At 41.7% G+C, this 16,025-nt stretch overlaps 2 protein-coding genes across 6 annotated transcripts in view; both read left to right on the top strand.

The window, feature by feature from the left end:
* mast3a (microtubule associated serine/threonine kinase 3a) overlaps nt 1-4,199 on the top strand; it is a 30,543-nt gene extending 26,344 nt beyond the window's left edge. For all 4 annotated transcript variants that reach the window (XM_086273644.1, XM_086273645.1, XM_086273643.1 and 1 more), the window contains 3 exons: nt 55-191; nt 539-723; nt 830-4,199. In XM_086273644.1, coding sequence (XP_086129770.1) covers nt 55-191; nt 539-723; nt 830-1,680 — 1,173 coding nt within the window. In that variant the 3' untranslated portion in view covers nt 1,681-4,199. The remainder of the gene's footprint in view (nt 1-54; nt 192-538; nt 724-829) is intronic.
* Nucleotides 4,200-6,749: 2,550 nt separating this feature from the next.
* The window catches only part of pik3r2 (phosphoinositide-3-kinase, regulatory subunit 2 (beta)), a 33,831-nt gene continuing 24,555 nt past the window's right edge, over nt 6,750-16,025 (top strand). Inside the window, exons 1-2 of one of the 2 annotated variants that reach the window (XM_086273217.1) lie at nt 6,750-6,987; nt 13,547-14,429. In XM_086273217.1, coding sequence (XP_086129343.1) covers nt 14,111-14,429 — 319 coding nt within the window. In that variant the 5' untranslated portion in view covers nt 6,750-6,987; nt 13,547-14,110. Of the gene's footprint in view, nt 6,988-11,752; nt 11,888-13,546; nt 14,430-16,025 lie in introns of those variants that run through there. The other variant, XM_086273218.1, reaches the window with a different exon arrangement.

The following is a 16,025-nucleotide window of genomic DNA, read 5'->3' as shown; positions in this document are numbered from 1 at the left end:
AAGAATTTAAATAGAAATTTCAATTTTTTATTTTATTTTATTTTTTTGCGACAGAGTGGCAACAAGGTGACCCTCCAAACCACTGCTCTGGAGAACACTTCTATCAAGGTTGGACCTGCTAGAAAAGCGAGCTACAAGGCCAAGATGGCCCGGCGGAGCAAAAAGAGCAAGAGGAAGGACGGACAAGACAGGTACACGGGCGAGAATGAAATCATATTGAAGAATTGGACGTTTTACTCCTCCTTGAAGCCTCATGTTAGATCTCAGATAAATAGCAGAGTTCCTATTTGCTGATTTTGCAATTATAAAGTCGGCAAATGGAAAAAAAGGATTTTTTTTTTTTTCATTCTGCAAGTCTGATTCGTGCATTAAAAACCTTAAAGCCTCCGAAAAGCTTTTTGTAAGAGAGACGGAGTGATGCTCCTAGAGAAGCTTTGATTAGCATTACAGTAACACGAGTTGGCTCCTTGTCTCAGATGTAAATGATGTAAATTTGCTTTTTTATAAATTTTTTTTTTTTATTAATTTACTTTTGTAGCAGACGACGCAGCATCTTGAAGAAGCTGTCTAAGCATACACCGCCTCCACCCATGCAGAGCAGTCGTAGCTTCTCTTCGGGGTTCCACCAATCATCTAGTGACAGCCTCTCTGGCTCACCAACACAAAGCCTCTCTCCTGGGCCTTCAACACCTTGTCGCTCCCCAGCCCCTGACCACTCTGGAGGTGAGAGAAGAGGACAATCGTTCTTGTAGTGATGTAGTTGTCTCTTTCTGGAGGAAGTGTATCCACTAAATCTAAACTCTTTTTTTTTTTTTTTTTTGTTTGTTAGATTCAAGTTCTTCTCCTTGCTCCAGCTCTCCAAACTCGCCCGTACCGCAGGCTCGTCCCAGTTCTCTTCACGTCTTGGGTCGCTACACGAAAGCTGGTCGTTGCAAGTCCACCAGCAGCATCCCTCCTTCGCCTCTGGCCTGTATCCCACCACCCCAATCTCTTTCTCCTCAATGCTCGCCATCTAGCCTCCCAAGTCACCCCAAGTCCCTGCACAGTTTTCACGGCAAGACTTTGTCACCTCCTACAATCGCTCGTCATTCTGTGCGTCCTCGCAGCGCAGAACCGCCGCGCTCACCGCTGCTCAAGAGAGTTCAGTCAGCAGAGAAACTGACTGGTGACAAGATGACTGGGGGTTACCACGGAGATAGGAAGGCTTACAGCACCCGACGTCACACTATGGAGGTGCCCTTGTCTGAGGGAGAGGGGCTGGAGGACCTAGAGGGAGACAAAGCTACAGGGTTTGTTTGCGTAGGCGAGCACGGCCGCCAGGGCCTACACATTGGAGGGCAGAGAGGCCACCAGGACACAGCCAGCGGAGGCAGCGATCACCACCGCTCTGCTGCCTTGCCACAACAGCGCAGCACCAACAACCACTCAAAAGAGATGGTGGTGATGAGGAAGCTGGCTCTATCAGAGCGCAGAGACTCCTTCAAGAAACAGGAGGCAGTCCAGGAAGTGAACTTTGACGACTTGGAGGAGGCGGCTCTAAGCCCCACGCTTCCTGTCACACAGTCAAAGGCGTTCAAGGCATCCTGGATCAACTCGTCACAGTCGGAACCCAGCAGCAAGCTGGGATCACAGGGTACCACACCGCAGAAAACCAAGTCAAAAGACAAAGAAGGGCGTTAGTTGTTCAGTTCTATTTTGCAGGGATCAAAGGTCAGAGAAGATGAGGCTTTGACCTGCTATCGTACTTGCATTTAAAGGCCTTGCATGTGTCCAGAAAACTGTGACCAAGTCCCACATCATCACAGAAACAAAGAGTCTGCATTTCTCAGTACCACACGCATCCTCCAACACTGTTAACAGATTAATGACTGCCAAACGAAGTTTACTTCAGAGTTGCTCGATTTCTCTCTCGGTTCTCAAATCACTGTGGCGCCTCTAACGGATGTAATTATAAATATTTGTTGTTTTAAACGAAGAAACTTATTTATGACTTTTTAATGATTATTTGTTTTTGTTTTGTTGTTTTTTAATTTGTTTGTTTGTTTGTTTTTTAAGTTGCTATAAATGCCTCAGACGCTTCAGCTGTTCTAATTTTAGGAAGTGCACAGGAGAAAAGCCAGGCAACAACTTCTCAGTGTAGTCTTAGTAGGTGTGGAGGGAAAACAAAGATAATATTAGTCAATATTGCAATATTCATATGATTCTTTTTTTTTATACTGTTGTGTGTGTGTGTGTGTGTGTGTGTGTGTGCGTGCGTGTGTAACGGGATGTTGTTTCATATACAGACTGTAGTGCTCATCCTGCACTGTATATGCTAAAAAGTTCCATAACACGTTTTTTGCTGCCTCTCTGAAGAAATCTATCATGCGGATTGTGATCGTGACGATTCGGAGTCATTGTTTCTCGACGCAGGGCATGTACAAATCGGGACAAAAGGAAAAATAACAACATTGCAACAGTTGTCAGCTAAGCTGTGGCGCCAAAGCATGGTTTAGCTTAATAATAGGTACTGTAGTTGTACATAAGAAGCCTCATGTATGCTTGGGTCTACCGCCACTGGCTGTCCTGTTTTTTTTTTTTTTGTTTTTTGTATCCGTGCTGCCACCCGTCTGTAAGTTGTTTAAATTATAACCTGATCAACACGCAGGTGTGTAGATAAAGCTTAGTGGCTACCTTCCCGGCTGCTGCATCCGACCTCCGATACCTTTGTGAACCTAACCTCCGTCCAGCTCCTTACAAGCGTAGTCTAGCAGAAGTGTTTGCACAAGTCATAGCTGCCGTGTAACAGTGAGAGTACATTTATATTTCAGGGTGATCTCTTTCTCTGTGGGATTCAGAAATTGTACAGTGGATGCAACAAACAAATCTGGCTCACTTGGCTGTTTTTTTTTTGTTTTGTTTTTTTATGTGTTTTATGGATGAATGTTTACATTTCAATGCAAATATGTGGGTGGACTTCAGTGGAATCTGTTAAATTATTGTATGGGGAAAAAAGAGAGGGAAGGCGCAGGAGAGGCAGACCTGAGGCCCTGGGTGGATGAAGGAATGATTCAGTGGTAATCTCCTTTTTGTATATTTTGATATGGAAACAGTCTTGTTGCAGTACTAATTACCTATGCTGTTGTATATCATATAAACAATGGTGGACCTTATAACAGCTATCAGTGAAATGTAAGGGTGGATGGACTCGTGTAAGATGTGAGTTAAGTGGCATGGCTTTAATCCCAAGTTGCGATTGACTGTAAAGAGTTGTGCATCTTTTACATCCCAGTAAATCTCCACGGTTTTACTCTGTTTGAGAGCTTGGAAGTTTTGTTGGATAGGCCTTGAATTCTTGAATTTGAGGCTTTCAGCTTTAAAAATTTGTTTTTTACGGTGAGATATAAACAAATGGTATTTGGTTTTCCATTATGTACTCTTTAACTAGTTTTTACTTTAAAAAAAAAAATTCTAATCCTGTTCTTGTTTTTGTTTTGTTTTTTGTTTTATTAGTAGTATTGTTTTACTCCCAAGAACTGTTTGGATTGGCAACTAAAAAAAATCAAACAAAGTGGTTAGAGAAGAGGAATTTGTTGATTGTTCCTCTTTTTGTGAAGGTTCACATCTATGTTTTGCAGTCAAGGGAGATTTAAATAAGGATTTCTCAAAGAATTTCAGCATATTGAACCTTGGATAAAGGTTATGTTGTGTGAATGAAAACGTAGACCTTTTTTCACTGTACTTTAGGGGGAAATGTGTGTATGTGCGTTTTATCACTAAATTTCTGATGCAATATACATTTTTAATATGTTCTTAGTGTTGAATTGCTTTATTTTTCATTGTAGTATCCCATGACTTTTGTTGGGTCACCCTGTTAAACTTTTATAAATCAGGCACAGGTCTGAGCAGCAGCCCATTTTGCATCAAATGAAGCGTCAGAGTGAACTCCTTGTCTCTGATCGGCTTGTGCGTTCATGTGTATGACAAATTCACTGTAACAGCCCCCACCCTTCACATTTTTCACTTGTGTTTTTGTATTGGTGTGCCCCACCACCATCACCACTCAACCCCCTTGTCTCTACGTGGCAAACTGCCCTTTGTGAAATGCCTACCATGTGGGTATCTGGTGCAGACTGGTGTGACATTGTCTGTTATTCTCTTGTCTCAACAGTGCTTGAAATAAATGAATTTCCAGAGGACTGGAAAGTCCAAGACTACAAGACGTTGCACTTGTCATTTGTCCTCCTATAATAATATTTGCACATTTACAGTACTGTATCAAAAAAAATTATAGTTTTTCTTACTTCGTGCACCCTTTTCTTAATTATTTGCTTCCAAGGAGACAAACTTTCTTGTAATTCTTTAAGTGCTCTGGAGCAATAGTTCTCCATGATTTCTGAAGGTCTTTTCAAAGTTTTTGGGGGGGGCGTTGGCTCCTTTTTTTAAAATCATTTTCAGTCCAGTCCTTGTACCCGACCATTTTAAAAGGAATTTTTTCTTTTTCCAATTTAAAAAAAAAGAAAAAAAAAGACCAGTGTTGTGTAGCTGAAAACTTTGAACATCTTAGCATGGTATGCAGCAGGTCCTTAAAACATTTGAGGAAACTGGACAGTGGGAGACAAAATAAGAAGCAGCAAATGGTAAAATGGTAAATGGCCTGTATTTATATAGCGCTTTACTAGTCCCTAAGGACCCCAAAGCGCTTTACATATCCAGTCATCCACCCATTCACGCACACATTCACACACTGGTGATGGCAAGCTACATTGTAGCCACAGCAACCCTGGGGCGCACTGACAGAGGCGAGGCTGCCAGACACTGGCGCCACCGGGCCCTCTGACCACCACCAGTAGGCAACGGGTGAAGTGTCTTGCCCAAGGACACAACGACCAAGACTGTCCAAGCCGGGGCTCGAACCGGCAACCTTCCGATTACAAGGCGAACTCCCAACTCTTGAGCCACGATCGCCCCGTGTAGTTAATCTACAAACTACAGCAGATGAACCTGAAAATCATGTCCTTAAAAATGGGGAAAAGATCCTCAAAGACCTGACACAGGACTCGGATACCTCTATCCCTTTTAGTTGATCCATCACTGTTCACTGAAACCTCATCAGAGGCTGTGTTAGAGATCAAAGTGATGGAATTATGAATGCAAAAAGGAGCCTCAGATTTTAATCAACCATTTGGAATGCATCTAATGAGCAACAGCTTCGTTTTCAAGCATGACAATGATCCCAAACATCCTGCCAATTACAGGTAGGAATCACCAGTATGCAACCAGCTGCCAGCGAGCTTGAATTGCGCTAATCTATAAAGACTCTTCACAGTCATGGCAGCATGTTGGCAATCTGCCTGTATTTATAAATTAGAAGTTTTTTGCAAGCCTCCAACAACCTTCATTTAGTGATTGCAGTCCGTCCAAGCCAGACAGCAACTCTTTTTTTTTTCTTTTTTCTTTTTTTTGAACATTAACAGTTTTTAATCAAACAAGTGAAACTGCAGTAGGTCCAGTGTTTCAACGAGTGCTTTGTTTCTGCAGAGAGAGGCCGAGGCCTTGGTCCACTCAACGGCTCCACGTTCTGGTTTCCCCACACTTCTCTGACTTCTCCGTCACAGAGTCCTTTACCAAACAAACACATGATAGTATCCGTCTGTACTGTGTCCAGCCAGTGTCACATTTAAAGAAAGAAAAGAAGAAGAAGAAAAAAAGCATGACATTTCCACCGTGTGATGATACAAGAACCTTGCCGTCTCATCTTGATTGCCAAGGCTGACAGATGCAACTCCAAACAGTCCTGTGAAAATCCAACCCCTGCTTTTTCCCCCTCCTCATCCTTTAAATACATCATCTCATACAGACAGCAAGGGTTTTTTTCCCCCTCTTTTCTTCCAGGAATTTTCTTCCCCCCCAAATCAGCAGTGCTTTGGAATTTGATCTTTGGATGGTAATCTGTGTCCATCAGGGTTCACGCCTCTCTTTGTGTGCAGATAAAATTCGTCTCTGGACACATTTTTGTTGCTGGTTAAAGTTCATCGTTCAGGCAAGTTGATGATGGGTACCCACTGGTCCATGCAGCGGCTCTCTCTGCAGAATCTGCAGACAGCAACTCTTTGTGGAAAGGTTGCCTTCTTTAAGGTGAGATGAGCCCTCTTGTTCATAAAATTTCCAGAGTATTTTCATTTATTTAATATCAATATCTGGTGTTCCTGTATGCAAGATATTGCAATGCCATACTGTATATATTTTTCCTCCACCCCTACTGCCAATGCAAAGTGAAAGTATCCCTAGGAAGAAAAGCAAATCAGTCATGGATTGGTCTCCCCAGAGCCCGGACCTCAAAATCATCGAAGCAGTGTGGGATCATCTAGACAGCCAACATCCAAAGAAGAGCTCTGAATCCTGGAGAACTATTCCTAAAGACTACTTCAAGAACTTACAAGAAAGCAGCTCAAGAGAGTCAAGGCTGTGCTGAAGAATAATTTACATTTGATGATGATCAAGTATTTTACGCTAATTGACACAATTGACGCACATGGATTTAGCGCGTGGTTCACCGCTTTCTTTTTTTCCACATGAACACATTTCTTTAGTTTAAATGCAGCTCAAAAAACACGATTTGGAGACTGTCTGCTTCAAATTTCCGTTTTGTTTTTTGTTTGTTTCTTTTTTTCGTCTCCGAGTCTATTCGGTGACCCCCTCACTGATGGTTCGGACGTTTCCGCTCACGTTCGTCACTTTCCGCGCACTCTTATATAGTTCCCACGCGCCCTCCTTCCCTGTACCGTGCTGAGCTGGAAAATGGCTGTGTGTTGGAGCAGGGAGTTATGAACGGGAAAAGAAAGAAAGAGCGAAAAGAAAGACGCGGAATTAAGAAGTGAACCAAAGGCTTGCTGGAAGTTTAGAGCTCACAGAGAAGCCGTCGTCTGCAGACAAGCCACCACTCGGAATCTTGTGTGCGACTTTTGCTCCGAACCCAAAAGTGCGAAGAGTCAAGAAATATCCGCGGTGAGTTTTTCCAAGTTATTGCACATTTCCAGTACGGCAGCCACTGTACTGGAAAATGGTGGAAGCGCTGCAAGTGTGCTCCACGCACGCAGCTGCACGTTGGTGACTTGTGTCCTACTTTTAAAGTTTAAAGGAGACCTACTTTTTTTGTCGCGCTCGTGTGCGTTTCTGTGCTCTTTGCGGTGAAATGTTAACTTTAATTCGCCCTCGCGCCGCACTGCTCGGTGCTCGCGCTCGCTGACGTACAAATGCCGAGCAAGTTTTTTTTAAGCTGCTTCAAAGTTTAAACCGTTTTCCCTGGCTTATTTGTTGACGTGAAAACGATTAAAAATGACTTGTCAAGTTTGCCAGCATTAGTGCTAAAATATTCTGTAATGTCAGTGTCTCATTAGTACTGTTTAGTTGTATTTTAACGCTACTAAAAAGACCCATTTGCAATATATTTGCAGTGTACTCCCTGTGTATACCATTGCTAGTATGTGTTACTAGTGTCTTTACCTTGGCTGCAGACTATGGGAGGCCTAAAGTAGCTGAAGGCCTGACTAGATGCGTCTCTTACATTAGATTAGATTAGATAGAACTTTATTAATCCCTCGGGTGGGTTCCTCTGGGAAATTCGATTTCCAAAAAAGCACAGCACCGACAGAAGTTACAGAGTTACAGAATATTATATATATATATATATATATATATATATATATATATATATATATATATATATATATATATATATATATATATATACAGAGACAATATAAATAAAATATACGAAGGGGATAAATAGGAATAAAAATAAACCATCCCTGGTTTAAGGATTTGGCATCCATCGAGGAGTTAATGGAAATTGTGCCACTTGCATAATGAGACAAGCCACTCAACTGTGCTGAGACCCCGCACCCCCCTGTCTTGTAATTATGAATCGAGCATTATGCAACCAAATGTCAGTCCTCCATTATATGCTTTATCGGTGTGATGCATGACTTGTGGCTTTCATTCTTCTCTCAAATGTCTTGAAATGCTCTGAGTGACTGGCAGGGCTGTTGTATTTAAATGCCCCCCTACATACACACACACACACACAATAAAAAGAGAGGAAATAGTGGTGCTTCTTGAAATGCCGAGTGACACCTCTCAGAGGGGGTGAAGAAAACCTAAACTAGCCTCAAGTTCCAGCAGAGGCACTAAAGCTGCGGTTATTTTTGTTTGATGTCGAAGTTAAACTGAAATGGTCCTGTTTGATCAAAACAGCAGTCTTTAAGGACAGTTTAGTCATGTCTCACCTGGAAATACTGCATATTCTGTGCTTTGTGGGGTTGTGATTTTTTTCTAACTTCCCAGAGACAATCATGAGTCTACTTAAAGTCCTAATCGATTACCCTCCCAACCACAACACACTGGACACAAATCTTATTGGTCACTTGCAATTATCTGGGACTTGTCCTTTTCTTTTTCCTGCAATCCAGGAATAACTTGCATTATTAAAACGTCTTTATTGTATCAGATTAAACAGATTCCTTTTAGAATTTGATTAGATTTGTTGTCATAAATGTGATATAGATGTAGACTGCAGTATGCTACCTGCATATTACCAATTTTTGGTCAAATGTAGTTGGTTATGAAAGGGTTTGGGAGATTTTTTTTTTTCTTTGAGGAGTTGAGGAGGAGATAAAGGCACACATTATCTTGTTTGTGTCTGGTGTTTTCAAGTGATGCAGACTTTGCAGGTTTATCAGATTTGATTTCTTTGGTGAAGTGGAAATGTTTAAATCCATAATCTTGACCAGATGGATTGAAGTTATCGCTTCTGATAAATAGACCGAGTCCTCTTTAACTTTAGAGCCTTGCAGCATAGTTGACTTTCCTGAACAGTGCAGTCTTGGTGCTAAATAATCTAGCAGATGTTTCTATTTAGCAAAGTGAGCTTTTCGGCTTCATTTGCGACAGATAGAATTCAGGTGAACGAAACTGGAATCATAAAATTCGTAAGAACCAATTTTAGTCTGGAAAGTTAGTCTTTGCAGACTCCAGTGTTTTTGGCCCGTCCTATCTGCCTGTGGCGCAGCAGATTTTTCAGATCCATGTGGACAGATGGCCTGCGGCCAGACTGCATGCATGGTGGTTCTGTAGTCAGTACTTCCCCAGCAGCCCGGGAAGTACCAAAACATGCATACACAAATACACTGTTTGTGCCCACATAAATGTCTGAACTTTTGGTTGCATTGTTGTGATTATGAAAGTTTTAAAGAGAAGAAATGATAGTAATGCTTATGAATAAAAAAAAATCCCAGAACTTTGTCTGTGGAACAGGGAGTGATCTGTAATGTGACGTGTTAATCTTTTGTTTTGTTTGTTTTAAGCTTAGGGTGCATTCCTAAAATCCTAAACTCCTCAGCTGTTTTTAAAAAATAATTATTTGGTAGACAGGTTTCTCTTGCCACTTTCAGATGCAGTAGTAACTACTTTCTTTCTGGCCTACATGGATGTAATCAGTGTTTCCTTATTTTGGTGACATGGAGATGTGAGGGATCTTGCCAGTTAGCAACTGTTTGTTCACGCACAATCTCTCTAGTAGTTTTAGATGTGTTGTTAATTTTTGAGGAGCTTTTATTGCACTGCTCATTAAATTTCCTTTTTGTTTTCATTCTCTCAAGAAGATTAATACTGCAAAAAATCATAATCAGCAACATGGTGTTATACATCTGGTGTAACAGCTTAAAATGTCACACTGCACCACTGCTTGAGGGGGACTAAACCAGCTAAGGGACATGGACATGTGCACAAATGTTCAAAAAGATGGACCTTCTCAAAGTTAAGCTTCTTGAATGTAATAAACTTTCTCAGACATGACCACTGAGCTGTTCAGGTGAAAGTAGTAAGCTAAAAATGGCATATGGCAATGTTAGCCTCTTGGGTCTGTTATTTACCACAACTAAAATAACCTGATTACCTATTACATATATTTATTTACTGTGTTAAATAAAAAAGTTCTTAATCATCATGAAATCATAATTTTTCTTCGCTATGACTGAAGTGATCAAAATTTGCATTTTGAGTGTAAAGAAGCTCCCCAGCATCTAGATCTACATAGAAACTAATCTACCAGTTACAAACAGTGTAATTACTAATGATCTAACAATTATTACATATATTTAAATCACCATCATGGATCGGTCCTAAGGGAAAATTGGCTACAGTGATACTCTACATGAACATTTCTATTTTAAATGTCATCCTCGAAATCACTTTCTCTTAATTGGCAAATTAGTCATCATGAACATCAAGTTTGTTTACTTTTGTTAAAACTGATGACCAAACCCAAAACAATGATAATAACATGAAAAAGATAAATATTTGTTCACATTTGAGTTTTGGCACATGCCTCTGCACTTGTATATAAACATTAGAAAAATTAGAAAAACAACCAGTAAATAAATAAAAGATTACATCTGTTTAAAATCCACTGATTCGGTTACACAAACCGATTTTACAAGTAATGATGATGTAAGATGTGTGGCATTTTGATCCTCGAGCAGTGTCAGTGATGCCTTTAATAGCTTATTTGGCATTTTATATACGCATGCTGGTGCAACAAACAGGTCAGCACTGTGCTGGCTGACTAAACACATCATTTATTTTCTTTAGAAAGCAGACTTCAGTTTGTAGGTCTCGATTTAATCACACCAATAATAAATGCAATATATAAAATGTCAGTTACCAAAAAAAAAACCCACACAGTGAAAGACTAATAAATTATTAGTGACATGTTTTTAATAAGTATTTTATTTTATATTATTTATTGTATTTTTTTTAACTGTATCCCTCTCCCTGTGAACTCAGAAAAACAAACATCATCTCCTTTCATCCCATTGCACAGCTTCACTGTGACTCATGGAGTTTTCTCCAATCACACTTAGTCTGGAGTTTTTCCATGTTTTCTTTTACATCTTTCTCCCAGGGTAGCTGCACTTGATTTAAATCATCACTTCAATAAATATTACAAACAGTCATCACAGTTGCAAAGATGAAAAAAGTCAAAGGTGCTGGAAAAGGTGGAGTTGTTTAGGTCAGATGTTTTATCACTGCCTAGATACATTTTCTAATATTAGAACATTTCCTTGATTTGCCCGGTTTCTCTGGTGACTGGGGAGCACATGGCCAGAGCAGCAGCCAATCAGAGGCTGGGATTAGCTTTCCCTCTCTCTAGCAACAGTGAGTTACTCGCTGCCTATTCATTAATTATTTTCCTGTGGTCTTCCTCAGCCGTTTGGACTCTGCTGATAGCAAACTGCTCCGTCTCTCACTCTCTTTTCTCGCTGCTTTTTGCCGCTGTCTGCTCAGACTGAACGCAGAGTCTTAAAAAAAACGAATGGGTCCACAGACACTGAGCTTTCCAGCTGCTGTGCTGAACTGTGAGCTACTACAACACTGCCAGAGTAGGACAGGAACAGAGATGACTCCTCTCTCACCTTGTGCGACTTTTTCTTCTCTGGAACTAAATACTAAAAGAGGACTGGTGAATAAGAGCGCTCTGCCTTTTCCTCTGCCTCCTTTTCTTCTTGTTTTTGCTGCTTTACTGCAGCCGGACTCGGACTATAAAGAACTAAATTATTACAGCAACTGGAAAAACGGCTTGACTTTTTCGCTGGCTGAGGATCGGGAGGGGGGGTCAGTTGGAGGCAGGACTCTGTGTGTTTGGGGGGGAGTGGAGAGCAGGTGGAGAGAAGAGGGAGGGAGTTTGGGGGTGGGGGTGGGGGGGTAATGGTGGTGTGAGGATTGCGGGCTGTGGTTGGGTATGCCAGTGCCACGTGTCTAGCCTGGCACCTCTTGCTTCTCGACTCGAAGGATGTTGGACCGAGAGTCTGGCTGAGCCTGTCCGGCTTCCCTCTGAACCTAAAGTGGGGTGAGTTTTGCACTGTGCAGCGTTCTGTTATCACAGTAACTCTTGAACCTTTTTTATTAAAGACAACGTCCTTATTCACAAAGCTTTGCAGTGAATGTGCGTTCGCTTTCGGAATGTCGAGGGGGGTGGAGAGGATAATCTAGACTAAGGTTCAAAAGCATGCACTTTGGCATTCACGGCTGCAAACTGGACGTTTCGGTGAATTTTTTATGCTTTTACTCAACTGTATTTAAGCGTCTGCAGTACATTATTCAAAATACTGTCCATTTATGGACATTTATGAAACGCTGGTACAGCGTCGGGCCTCGCAAACCAGGCCTGTGGTTATTGAGATTTGGACGTTTTGGAAAATTGCCCCAAATGCCTTGTTACTGCCATACCACGATGAAACTTCTATCAGTCATTGTGCCACTTTCACCTTCACTCTCCACCTGCTTCTTTTCCTCTTTGACATCACGTCCAGGGAGGTTAGTAGGACCATTGTCCTTGATTGGTCCACAGACCACAGATGTCGTACTTAATCTGGAAACCATAATCTCTCTTTCTCGCCCACCCCGTCTCATTTCCCAGCATAGTTGCAGTTTAGCATTTAGCATTTTTAAATTTCAGCCGCTCGAAACTCGGCCAAAATTGCCCATTAATTTTTCCACGATTTACTGTGGATTTTATAATCAAGTGTTTCCAACATGTACTCCCAAAAAATGTAGATTTTTAATTTTTGGTCGATTGACCGACAGATTTCATTTATTTACTTTAGTCAAACCTTTAATACTGATAATATTTAGCATTTTCAGACTGTTGTGTCGCTTTTATAGGATATATATTGCGCACTTGCGCTTGGCATTTAATTGGGCCTTGCAATCGGCTTTATCAGAGGACGTTCGTTACATTTCCATGGACTGACCTTTTTGCTATATGTGGAAGCTATGAGATAAGTGACTTCAAGGGGTGTAATATGAATGGTGATGGTTCACTGTGGTTTCTCAGTTGGCTGTCCATTCAACGTTCCCATCTGAAGCAGGCTTGGTACAGTAAATTTGACAGAAGTCAAAATATTTCTTAGGCAACACAGAGCTACCTTTTTTCTCTCTGATGGAGAGTGAACTGTTGCAGAGGGTTCTGCACGCCTTAGAAAATTCTGGTCGCCCTACAGTCGAGGTGCAGTCCTTATTTTCCTTTGCATGCCAGTTCAGCTAAAACCCCTTTTTTGCGGTTCTGTTAATTGTACGTGCTGTTGTGTGAGTTGAAGAGACGTTCATTTCGCAGGAAAACTTATTGTTCCTGTGGAAACTGTGACGAGTCAGTTAAGGCTGTGAGTGTGTGAATGTAGAGTGGAGGGAATGGAGGCTCCTGTCCAGGGACCCAGTCTGCTGTTGGTTATGACGCAGCAGCATCATCCGAGCTCTCTGTCCTAACCGAAGACTGCACAAATGCATGGAGCTGTCGCAGTTCGCCATTTTCATGCGCCGCTTTAGGCTTCGTTTCACATAGATATAAGTCGCGTTAATTATTGCCATTTATCGAATAGATTTGACCTTTAATCCTTTTTTTTTTAAATTGTTTTTTTAAAATAGTTTTATTTACTTTAATTTTTTCGACTAAATTTTAAGTCTTTTTCCAAATTTTTTTCTTAATTTATGCACTTTTTATTTCCTACAGGTCGGTCATTATTCCTGCCCCAAACATGTGGGATATCTGAAAGAGCCAGAGAGGATTAGAGACCTTCCCACCCTGGCACTCGCCAATCGGGCCACTTGATTTAACCGCGGAGAGCCAACGACACGGGGCCTGTCACTGGGAAAACCCTTTTCCAGGCTGTTCCAGTAGCACCCAGCCAGCAGGTTTTTGCTGCTTGAAAAAGCATGTTGCCAACGATCTCCCTCTGTTCCATCATCTGGCTCAACCGGGGTATCAAGCTGAGGAAAGTGCACCAGTCCACCAACACCGGTCAGGTGTAAAGCCGCTGCCACTGCAGACACAAAAGCAGCAGAGCTCCTCGTTATTAACTTTTAAAAATGCTGCTGAGCTTCGGCTGACTTCCCCTCCTTTCATCCCCCCCGACCCTCTAAGCCACTGTACCAACACCAGACTCGAGTAACTCAGCCACAATTTTGGTTTCAGAGGTGGATTTCTGTCTAGCCTAACCCTGTTGTTACAGCGGGACTCAGGCCGATCCTAAATCCTCGAAGCGGTGGCCATTTTACTTTTTGCCTCTGTCACAAAATGGCGGTGGAAGGTTTCCAGTACCGTGCCCTCTACACGTTCACCAAGGACCAGGACGAGGACTTGGATCTGCAGCCTGGAGACCTTCTTACAGTCAGCAAGGCCTCTCTGATGTCCATGGAGAACTACCAGGAGGGCTGCGTGGAGCACCCCGAGCGTCTGGGCTGGCTCCTCGGGTACAACGAGCGCACTAAGCAGAGAGGCGACTTCCCAGGGACGTATGTTGAGTATGTGGGCCCCATCAAGATGGCACTCCCATCGAGTCAGCCAAGGTCCCAGCGACCCCTGCCTGCAGCTCCCAAACCAGAGTCAACTCAAGGTAGGGGGCACTATTTAGATCATTTTCTTTTTTTCTGCTTTTTTGTTTGTTTTTAGCAGCCAGTGGTGAGACGCTCACGGCACATCACTACTGTAAACTAAAGGTGGCCTTTAAAGTAAAAAAGATAACATAATAACAATGAGAAAAGAGTGAGATATCATTAAATTTTACTTTGTGGCATTTTTAAAATATCAGAATAATTTAACTTGCACATATGGGGATGTGAGCGACTAGTCGGGTAGGCATTTAATCATTACGTGCCAGACATGCTAGCTGACTAAATAAATTATTCTTATTTTATTAGTGTACAGCAGCCACTGTTTCAAAGATGTTACAATGCTGCTGACCTCCACCCTGACAGTTATTGCTGCATCCTGCACGCTCTCTGAATAGAAGCTGTGAACGAGTAAAGGTGGAATGACCCTAACGAGCGCTGTTCTGCTGTAGTTTGATGTAAAAACGAGTGGCTGTATGTTGGGCGCACAATTTGGCGACATTTAAAATATGATTTAATTAACGAGGAAATGATAAATGGTTTCATTAAGCTCCTATATAGAATTTTTTGGGCCTGAATTTAAATGAGTCCATTTAAAGTAGTTTTAAGTGTTTTGCTGAGGGTTTTCTGCCTCTTAGTCAGCTAGTCTCATTTTTTCTTGTTTAAATGTCTAGACAATTAGTTAGTTGGTGTTAGTTTGTTAGTTGGCCTTGAATGTGCAGAAAATATTGATGCAGAAATTTGCTAAATAATAGTTTGTTTATTTTGCTCCCTTTTACCTTTTAAGATATGTTTGGTAATTTTGAGCTGCATTTGTTTTTTGAGGTGGGGAGCTTTTTGGTCTTTGTTTGATAAGACAGCGGGGAGAAGACAGGAAAACTGGGACAAAGACCAGGGGGAGACACAAAAACATGGTGCTCCTTCATTAGCCTCACAGTGTAGAGATTTCTTGATTTTTATTTTTTTGGGGGGGATTTTTTTCCTCAAGTTTTAAAAGAAAAACACAACTTCTCACATGCCCAGCTGTTAGCAGCAGCTAGTTTGGTGTACTTGATGTTTTCATAAGGCTCTCACATTTGGCAGTGACCGCCAGTTGACCCTTTAAGCTATACTAAGTAAGCTTTACCTCTTTGTAAGCGTAGCCAACTTAAGTCTGCGTTGAATAATAAAGTGCTAATCCGTCGACTGACAAGACTCTTATCAGACTCTACTGGTCTGGTATTGATTGTATCGGTCTTTGCGGCTCTTGACGCAGGAAAACTAGTCTCTGCAGTGCACAAAAATGCATGCCTGTGACCCCTCCGAGTGTAATCAAGAATCACAATGGCTGGAGGGCCTGTTGATGCTGTTTTCAATTGGACGTGCCTGGGTTAAGGATACTGGCTCTTTTGACAAACTGACATTTTTATAGGTGTGTTTTTAGTTTGTACAAATGAGGAGTTATTCAACAGTAAAAGGAATACAACAGCCTTTTTTTACTCAGGGATAATGCTCTGCTCTGTCACACTCTTCACTCCCATGGCTTTTATTAAAATACTGACATTTATTAATAATGCTAAGAATCTGCTCTGAGCTGCAGCAGCTTCCAAGTCAAACATTGA

Source organism: Aulonocara sp. 'chitande type north' Nkhata Bay, linkage group LG18 (genome assembly GCF_057382095.1).
Source record: "Aulonocara sp. 'chitande type north' Nkhata Bay isolate Kocher_YH1m ecotype deep benthic linkage group LG18, A_spYH_male_GT1.1, whole genome shotgun sequence".
Taxonomy (NCBI): Eukaryota; Metazoa; Chordata; class Actinopteri; order Cichliformes; family Cichlidae; genus Aulonocara; species Aulonocara sp. 'chitande type north' Nkhata Bay.
The sequence above is the reverse complement of the archived record's forward strand: the minus strand, read 5'-3'. Positions and strand labels throughout refer to the sequence as shown.